At 33.8% G+C, this 10,858-nt stretch overlaps 1 protein-coding gene across 1 annotated transcript; it reads right to left on the reverse strand.

The window, feature by feature from the left end:
• Nucleotides 1-267: 267 nt before the first annotated feature.
• Nucleotides 268-9,181, reverse strand: LOC139497710 (putative nuclease HARBI1). The gene is made up of 4 exons (XM_071285945.1): nucleotides 9,145-9,181; nucleotides 3,466-3,578; nucleotides 892-1,003; nucleotides 268-662 (listed from the first exon to the last, which is right to left on the reverse strand). The coding sequence occupies exons 1-4, from the start codon at nucleotides 9,179-9,181 to the stop codon at nucleotides 268-270; spliced, it is 657 nt and encodes a 218-aa protein (XP_071142046.1).
• Nucleotides 9,182-10,858: the final 1,677 nt, after the last annotated feature.

The raw sequence follows: 10,858 nt of genomic DNA on the forward strand, positions 1-10,858 counted from the left end.
TTGGTAGTTTAAAATAAACTGTTTTTAATGTAACTTCTATAACTCAATAAAACAGTTATGTATATGTTTATATGTTTTATATATACGTGCCTATATAATTATTGGGATTGTATTTCTATTTCAGAAAAAAGTTTTACCATATAATTACATAAAATTTGAATGATACCAAAAAGAAATACATATTTCACTGTAGTATAAATTCTCTAGTAGTTCAGTTTATAACTGTTAATTGGTGAAAAGTGTCAAACATTGAATAGACAATTTGGTCTATGAAAAAAAGTTTTCAACAATTAACTGTCTGGTGGCTGTCCCATCTCTTTGAGGTGGCATTGTATTTTGTAAATTAAGTTCATGAATATGTTGATGATTTTCAAAAATATAATCAAAATCAACAATGTCATGTCTATCTATCCCAATGTTATGTAGAACAGCACATGTTCCGGTGATCTCAACAACATCAGCAGGGCAAGCTCTTATGCCCCTCTGGAGACACGTAAATCTCTGTTTCCATATCCCAAATGTCTGCTCAATTGTCACTCTGGTACGACAAAGGCTTTTATTGAATTTCTGCTGTCCTGGTGTGGATGGGTTAAGGAAAGGGGTCATCAAATATCTTTGACAAGGGTACCCAGAGTCTCCTATCAAAAACCCATCATGCATTCCTATAAAAAATGAAATAGAGGTTTATACTTAACTTTGAATTTTTTTTTATACTTAGTAACACAAATAATACACCACTTGTGCCGATTTTTAAGTACTTTTTTTTTAAATGTGTTGCTAAAAAATTATCAACACTAGCTACACATTTTCAGTCATTTTTATATTTGTTCAGCCATTTGCTTTAAATTAAGATATTATTGCTTGAGTTTACAACACAACAACATTTTTTACCTGCATCAAATTGTTGTCGTAGAGCACTCAGTTTCCATATTCTGCTGTCATGAACACTTCCTGGCATATTTCCTTTCATGCTGATGAATCTGTATTTGCTATCACAAATAGCCTATGATTGAAAAAAAAAACCTTATGACTTATGAAAATAAAATGCTGTGCAGTGTGCAGCTTGATACGACCACTAGATGGAACCCTGAACAGTTGGGACACAACATTCAAGCTGGATATGAACTATGAAATATTTGACACAGCATAGGTTTCTAACACAGATAAAATGTGGTCTAAGAACTTAAATTTGACCAATTTGATAACTGATAAAAAAGACTAATTTTTGCCGAGTTGTCTGCCCTTCCAATGTTAATTTCCATAGGAAATTGAAAAAGCTAATTTTGAGTTTTCCCCAAGTTAGATTATATGGGACTTTTTTCTGTGTATAGTTGGGGCTTGATGCTATAGATTAGAACTAAAACATTTTCTGTTGCAATTAGTTTGGGGTTAAACCTTAGTTTGACTGGACTATTGTTAGGCCATAAGTTCCTAAACGTTTGGGAGCATACTCCCCAACCTTCATTTTGTGGTTTCAAACCTTGTGTCAAAATTTCATAGAGATCTATTCACTTAAACTAAAGTTATTGTCCGGAATATAAGTCACGACGACGTGATACCAACATAAAAAAAATGCGGTTGTATAAAAAATACAAGTTAAAAATAAATATCTTGTTAAGCTGCAATTCTAATCATGTGCATTATGATGTAGTTGTTGAACAAACAAATTGGTTTGTGTCATTTAATTAGAAAGGCTACATAGGTTGTTTTTTTTCTGTCTTTTGTGTGTTGTTGTACATTTTATTGGCGAAAATCCCATATTTCCTGCAGTTTTTGAGTCGTTTGTTATACTGTTGTTTCAATTTTTCTCTCCTGAAGAATATATTAAGATGAAGAAATTTTGTACCAAAATGTATAATGCTAATTGAGCAGATATTTTTTTGGTCTTTTCAACTTCTACCGCTCTTTTATTATATGGGAATATGTCTGTTTTACAGGGTTCGTGTGACCTTGACCTAATTTGTACAGTTAATTAGTTAATTCAAGTGTTTTGTGTTAGGTTATCAGATGAAATAAAAACAATAGATTAACTGCATTAAGTGTATAAAAGATTCTAATGTGTACTTGTCTGTCTGGAATTGTTCATCTTACTTGATTTCAATATCCTGAATCATTGATAAAGTTTATAAAGTTTATGTAATCAGTAACTTTAGCCGTGGCGGATCCTGCCATTTAAAAAAGGGGGGTCCTAACCCATGACAAAAAGGGGGATCCAACTTCATGTCCCCAGTCTAATGAATTGATCGTCCAAACAGAGGGGGTTTCAACCCCCATCCCCACCCACCCCTCTGGATCGGCGCCCGTTTAGTAAGACTTGCAACATAAATTTATTAATTTTAGTTGATAATACATGTATTGTATTTAGGAAATCACCGAAGCATGAGTGGAGCTCCCCCTTTCAAGGCAGTCAGTGCACTCTTATAAAAACTTCTTGATCCACCACTGCATTAGTAGCCGACCGTGTAATGGCTGTATAGCCAGTCAATTCATGGTCGTTAAAAACTCCCATTTATTGTCTGCATAAGTAATTAAGTGAGACATTTCAATGTGTGCACTCTGTGGATATAATGCAATGAGTTTGTTTATTTGAATTTTTCGATATTCAGCCATGTACTTTTTAAATTGTTATTTGGATGGAGAGTTGTCTCATTGGCACTCACACCACATCTCCCTATATCTATGTATAGACATTGTATAAATGACAAAACTTGATGTAAATGTTTTTATGTTTTCGCGAGCGTGAAGTGTATTTGCTTAAAATCCATGCATGTCATTTGAACAATGGTAGATGATTATATCATTGGCACTCCCATGCAAACCACCTCAGATAAAAAAAATACCCATATTCACCCCCCCCCCCCTCTTTTTGAAGTTATATCGTTGCTCCTTTACCTCTGCACAAAGAACTTGTCGATATATATTTATATATATATATTCACGGTATGATTATGATTCTCTTGGTTACTGTAAATTAGTATAAGCGGCAACTTAAGATGTCTTCTGTGACCGTACGTTCTCTTTTGCAATTACCTATCATATATATTTGTTGTGATAATAAAATGGAAAAGTCAACAATCATTTAACATTCTGGCACAAGAAAATAAATCCTGGTATTTTAGCCTCATGATCAATTTTTTCATCTGATATAATAACTGGAATCATGCAAATAAGAAAAGGAGCTTGTAAGGTCAGCATAGAAATATGAAACTTTTTCTAGACCACAAAACAGCATGTGCAAAACACGACGTCGCAAAGAATTGTAACGCTTGAAATTGTTGACCTGCACTTAAATTATCTTAAATCACCATGGGGATTTTCTAAAGTTTGCATGTATGATGTTTTCAAAAAAAACAACCTGCAGCACGTTAAACTAAAGGTATTTTTCGCCTATCAGTTCACAATTTGATTTATGTCGCAAATTTAGTATAACCAACTTTCGTGTAAATATAGTATAACCTAACGCACCTGCACATTGAGCGAATGATACCCTTTACGGTTTACAAATTCTTCTTCGTGTTCCTGTGGTCTCTTCAGTTTGATGTACGTCCCATCAATGCAGCCTAACACTTTAGGAAATCCTACAAATAATATACGCAAACTGTATGAAAGAGTTATGTATAGCATGTATAGCTATGTTACTCATAGAGATTTAAGCGTGTGTGTTAAGCAATGATCTCAATACACACACCTGTTTTGTTAGTCTTGTATTATTTTTAATTTAAGTTTCTTGTGTATAATTTGGAGTTTAGTATGACGACCATTATCACTGAACTAGTATCATATATTTTTTCAGGGCCAGCTGAAACACGTCTTCGAGTGCAGGAATTTCTCGCTACATTGAAGACCGTTAATGAACCTCTGCTGTTGTATGTTCTATGATCGGGTTGTTGTCTCTTTGACACCTTCCCCTTTATGGGTCTCCTGGATCGGGTGTATTCAAGGTCTGGATTTCGGGATTGATTCTTTCTTGTTTCCTTTCAAGGCCTCAGGGAAGATTAGCTTTATAGCTATCTGTGTAACCCTCTTTAAATAAAGAATTATTATTATTATTATTATTATTATTTCTCGATCAGGGATTTTTTTTTCATTCGTGACCTCGGGATTTCGGGACCAGGACACCTCCGCCGTCCCCCAAGTTTTCTATGTTTCGTAAATGTGAACTGTTGGTTGTGTTTTCAATTTAAGTCATTACATTTGTCGGTAATTTTTTTCGAGCCTCCGACTTTCGTCGCAGAAAGCTCGACATATAGGGTCTGATAGGGTCTGTATGCAATAGGTCTATTTTATTTGGTGTATGGGTTGATTGTAAGGTGTGCATGTCTAGCTGGCAGGTGTCATCTGACCTTGACCTCATTTTTGTGGTTCAGTGGTCAAAGTTAAGTCTTTTGAGTCTTCTTTTTGGTGTGATATCATATATACTTGTTACATTGAAATATTTTATGATTTATATGTCAGTTGCGCTGTTTTTATTTGACCTTGACCTCATTTTCACGGTCCAATGCTCAGCGTTTAGTTTTTGTGTTTTGGTCTCTTTTTCTTAAACTATACGCAATAGGTCAACTTTATATGTTGTATGGAATTCGAAGAATTGTTAGCTGTACATGTCTGCCTGGCATGGTTCATCTGACCATTACATTATTTTCATCGTTCATTAGTCTATGTTTAGTTTTCTTGGTTACTGTAAGTTTATTTGGCATTTGTAATATAGCTTCATGTTTAGGACTAACAACATAATATTAAGAATAATTAAAGAAGGCAAGACATTTCAGCGTGTGCACTCTTGTTTAAATTAGGTCATATGAGTTTAACTATCCCTTTGGTATCTTTCGTCTTTCTTTTTGAAACAAATTGCAGGTAAACATGTTAAACGATAGAGTACATTTTCAATATGTTTTCATGCTAAACACATTAGAGTTGATCTGACAACTCAGCACTCAAAACATTCGGATCATTTTCCATGACACTCTTACGAAGTTATAACCCTTTAACATTTTTAAAAAGCTATTTTCAAAATTGTGTTTCGATACATGTTAAGGGCCTTATTACAAGCATAATCAATTTGGGGGAGGTTGGGATCTCGTCAACTTGTTACCCCTCCTTTTTACATACCCACCCACACACACTATGTATACTTATGACTGTATTTCCGTGGTTTTACAATAATTAGTTAGTTTTGTCGTTTAATTGCAATGTTGGGCCTTTTTTTGTAGAATATGCGGTATATGCTTTTCCCATGGTTTTAGTAGTACAATGACCTACAGTTGTTAATTTGGGGGGGGGGGGGGAGGGGAGGGGCAATACCTTTTTATGTTAACCTGTTTTGGTCCTTTTCAAAAGGTTGTTAACTGTTATATGAGACAAATTCAAGCTGTTAACTGTTTTCAACCAACTTTGTTTACTGTTATCAGCCGTTTTGCTTTTTTGTTAACCGTTTTTGCTAAAATCGAGGTGATGTTTACATGTTAACGGACCCCCTATTGCCCCTCCTCGTTAATGTATGTGTCATTTGGTGAATAGTTTTCTCACACCACATTCCCCTCTATTATATTAGTCTGATGTCTGTAATTTTTGTTTTAATTACAAATAAAAGAAAGTAATATAAAGAGGTATATACCAGTAATTAAAACAATTGTATCTTTCACGATTGTGTTATAGTACGGGAAGAAAGCTGAATACTGAAACTAATTATCCATAGTTCCATAAACTATTCAATATACCTTTTACCAGAAATATTGGTGTAAAAGAAACACTTATTTTGTTGTTTAAAAATGGACATTTTTTCCCCGCAAATATAAAATGTTAATTGGCGATAATGCAGATGTCGTTATTAAGAAATGTGCATTTTGTTTCTTGCATTTTTAAGTCTTGCACACGAAAGGTATTGACAGTGCAGACATCAACTGCGTATTACATTTATATAAAGAAAAAGAAGTGAGCTTAGATTTTGTTTTTTCGTCTTCAGGACTACAACTATCAGAGAATAAATACGGTCAAAAGATTTACATGCATCGTCTTTACAACATCGATATTTCTTCATTAATTTCATAGTCACCGGTTTGTCTGGACATACATGAAATTCAAACCATTAAAGGACTGCCATGGGTTCTACGTGGTCATGTGTCCCTCTTCATTACAGGATCGTGTCATATTTGACTGACTTATAATTCAATAAACATAGTCTGCCGCGAAAACATGAAATGAGACCGGGAAAATAACATGTACTCTGTGGAACTCGGTAAAATAGCAATTAATTGATTTGTGTATCGCCTTTAAGACAAACATTGCCGAAAGCGAGACATAGATGGTTGAGGCGTCATCATTCGTTAAGGTTTCTGCCTTTAGTTAGTTAGTTGACAGAGACTGCTTGTGAATGATACTAATGAAATTATTGTTAACTTGTTTTAGTCCTGAACATGCATGACATATTTGCCAATGGACGTTAAGCAACCTACAATCAATCAATAAATCAACCTAGGAACATCTATGTTCAATTTATAGATCTGATATAATTTATACAAATAGAGATCATATAAATCAATTATATATGATCAATTTTAAATGAGTTAGTATTCTTTTATCCATCGTTTTGTTTGAGTTTATCAATGCTTAGTCAGTTTAGTTTTCTTTGTAAGATTATCACATCAAATAATTAGTTTACGTAATGATATATGCATGGTACTGTCATAACTGATAATGATTCAGATGTTCTTTCGAATGAAAAATAGTTAAACGAGTAAATAAAGGCGAAAAAACACGAGAAGGAACGGAAAAGAGGCGAACAAGTATGTAAGGACGAATAGACCCGAGGGCGAACGGACCCGTTTTTTTCCGCAAACCCCTTATAAGTTTTTTCTCTCCTTGTTGACAGAACTTTTATATCCGGCAACCTAAAAGATACATATATGTCAATAAACCTTGATGTTTTTTTGTTTTTTTGAAATATGATGCATACCTGCTATATTGGAAAACACAGCTTTTGTGTGCATGGCAGTAAGACCTGTAGGAAATTTGATGAATTGTTTATTCAAAGCAAATATGGACCGGCACACCAGCCTCACCGCTCTTCCGACACTCCTGACGCTTACACCCATTAAATCTCCAACTTCCCTAAAGAAACAACCTGTAGCTAAGTATTTTAGGCAAGTCAACACTTGTAACATTGGGGTTAATGTTTGGTTTCTTCTTGAGTTGAGTAGAGAATTATAAATAAAGGCAACAGTAGTATACCGCTGTTCAAAACTCATAAATCCATGGACAAAAAACATAATCTGGGTAACAAGCTAAAACCGAGGAAAACGCATTAAATATAAGAGGAGAACAACGACACAACACCGAAACGCAACACACACAGAAACGGAGACATAAATCAACTGAAATAAATCAGTCCGGTAATAAAGATAATGGAATCTGGGCGAAATCTGTACCGAGAAAAGACCTCCTCCGCTGACAGGGATTCCAATGAGTTGGATCTGTCTGCAAAAAATCGCGGACGAGCAACCCGGCGTCTCCTCTGTTGTCTTCTTATCTTTCGATGTCCTGCAGCCGGCATTTTTATCTTGAGCACGAGATTAGAGACAGGTGCTTGCCATTCTCAATTTTTTGGAGTATACTCAACAGTCTTGAGCACGAATCTCGTACTCCAAAGTTTTATGACCGCATGAAATTTGGAGTACAAAATTTTCGAGCACGAATTTGAATTTGGAGAACATATTTTGTACTCCGAGTACTGAGCAAAGTTTTATGACCGCAAGGTCAGCTATCAAAGATTATACTCTTAGTTAAAAAGTTATATATTTTTACAGATTTGTTATCTTTCGTCCAGCAAAAGTATTTCATTAAAAATAAGTATTTAAAGTGAAATTGTTTAGAATTGAAATTATTTGAAAAGGTCTTGTCTTTGTATTATCAACCCACTCCAAATAGTAGGATTGGCATATACAAATACCTTGTTACAAGATTATCCAAAAGAATGAAATCTATGAACGCGTCAAACATTTTTTTTAAATTATTTTTCTTCCTATCTTTGCGATTTAACGCAAATGTTTGCGTTTATCGCAAATGTTTGCGTAATAACGCAAAGTAAAGAATAGAAATAGAAAAAAATGTTAGGCGCTAATACGCGTCTGTAGATATCAAAGAGGTTATTTTTAAGTTATTTGTTTATCTAGTCACATTTCGAGAAGAGTTTGGTGAATTTTAAATCCTATGGAATATTTCACATTTGAGATCATTTGAAAAATAAAGCCTCAAATTGAAAGATAACTTAAAATGCAAGTAATTTAGCATCCTTCATGTACATAAAACTGTAATGGGTCACAAGTAAAGCAATTATGAAATCATTGTTTGAAGTTCTGATGCAATGTTTGTCTTTTTTATCACTTCTGTAGAAATAGACAATAATAGTGCATTGACTTGGATATCAACGATATAAGGATGAGGCCTAGAAACGGGGAAATGCGAGGTTCTGCCGAGCTTTTTCCCCGTTTCGGGTGGAATCCTTATATCGTTGACATGTCAAGTCAATGCACTAGTATTGTCTTTATACTGTAATTCAACAGACTACATTTTCAATTGTTATTTAGTGTGTATGTTATTATTTGATTTAAATATTTTTAAAAAAGGCCTCATATCATGCAGGCGGAGAAACGTATAGCACAATGAAATGTACATCTACCTCTTGAAACTTGCAATCGATGATGAACAAGTTTGTTTGAGAATGAACTAAAATATCAACAATAAGCATAACACATAATGATATATAGTTTGCAAACCAAAAGTATTAACAAGTGAAATATGTTTTTTTCTTCTTCTAGAAATTGCAAAAGAAATAAGTTTTAGTCGTTGTAAACATATATATGGAAACAAGAACAGGTTGAATAGGTCGTATGAATAATCAATTATAATTTCGGGAATTTCTATTTAAATATTCACGAGAAAAAGTGATATTAGTTCAGTGACTGTATATGACATAGAAGTATACTATACGGTCAACGCATTTTAACTACTCAAATAGAACGAGTGCAATATAAATAGCTGTTATACCAACACTTTAATGTTGTCATTTGTTTTTCAACATTTTTGTAGTATACACTGATTTCTTACTGTACATTTTAGTAAGAACTGATCAAAAAGGTGGTTGCTTACCAGTATCCAGTTTACCGGTACCTAATTTTACAGACATTTCTAACTCAAAACCAAAACCGGCCAGGTGAGTATTCCAATATTTTAAAATTAAATTCAATGTATTTCCATTATTTTCTTTGTAAATTTTAATATGATATAAATTTGATGTATTCTTTTTAGATTTTGTTTCTTTTTGTTTCATATTTAATGTCTACACGTTATCAGGAGGGATACATTTTACATTTTATCCATATTTGTTTGCTCGTGTTTCAATTCTAAGTACTATAAGCAAGATGCGAAGAGACATATTTCTCTGACCTGTTCCCAGTAAGCCACTGTAATTGTAACCCACGCAACCAAGATGCATAGGGTATTTTTTACGCTTCTGCACGCAAGTTCGTTCGTCTATCAGTCCTGTTTTTTGCATTGCAATTCTTCTGAAACCTAACAACAGAATGTCATCAAACTGTGTAACTGATAAGGGCGTTCGATGTTAATCCAGGTGCATATAAACAGGAAATTATGATCAAACATTTGTCGCTGAGGTTTTGCCTCTGTGAAATTAAAATGTGTAGTTAAAATATTCTACTGCAACAGTTCCTCTAGAACCATACAAAGAAATTCATAAAAGTTTGTATCTAATGAGGACATATAATGTAGATATGCATATCCACAGAAAAATGTATATCTGTTAATTTTTGTAGAAGTTATGAGGCTTTGAGCTGTGGATTTTGTCTTTGCAACAGTTGGCATCACAACTCATTTGAAACCAAACAAGAGAATTTTATGAAACTTTCTATATAATCATGATAATTGGGTTTTACTTCTATTTTGTAGATGTGCTTATCGGCAGGAAATTGTGATTCGTTGCTTTCTCTGGGAGTTATTCCCTTTGAACTTTGAACTTTTGCCATGATATACTTTTGCAACTCTTTGTCAGCGCAACTCCTTAAAACCAAAAAAAAAAACAGATTTTCATGAAATTTATAGGTTATATGCATATCCACAAGACATTATAAGCTCACTGGGGCCCGAAGGACCACATTTGAACTTATGCAATCACTTGTCGTCTGTCGTCGTCCGTCGTCGTAAACTATTCAAAAAATCTTCTCCTCTGAAACTACTGAGCCAAATACCTTCAAACTTTAACTAAATTTTCCATGGGGTATCTTGTTTATAAATTGTATTCGAAGTTTTGATCCATCGAAAAACACGGCTGCTGTGGCTAAAAATAGAACAAAGGGTCGAATGCAGTTTTTGACTTATATTTCAAAAACTAAAGCTTTAAGAGTAAATTTTACTTGGTACAATTGTTGAATTGGTTAAGATCAATCAGTCCTGAAATTTACTGATAAATCAAATAACCCATTGTTGGGTTTCTGCCACTTATTTGGTTATTTAAGGAAATTTTGCAGTTACTTGTTCTTATCTTGAATATTATTGAAGATGAAGATAAAGTGTGAGCAGCAAACATGTTGTTGTTATTGAAGGCCGTACGGTGACCTATAGTTGTTAATGTCTGTGTCATTTTGGCCTATCGTGGACAGTTGTCTCATTGACAATCATACCACATCTTCTTTTTTATATTAGCAAAGTAGGATCTACAAAAAAGTTTCAAATGATCAAAATTGTCAATTGACTCCTTAAGGAGTAATTGATCTCTAAGGACAATTTTACACAAGGTGTTTAAGTTTTGTAACTTTAAAAATCTTCTTAATTGAAAATTTTGTATTTT

The sequence above is a fragment of the Mytilus edulis genome, chromosome 12, assembly GCF_963676685.1.
Source record: "Mytilus edulis chromosome 12, xbMytEdul2.2, whole genome shotgun sequence".
NCBI lineage: Eukaryota > Metazoa > Mollusca > Bivalvia > Mytilida > Mytilidae > Mytilus > Mytilus edulis.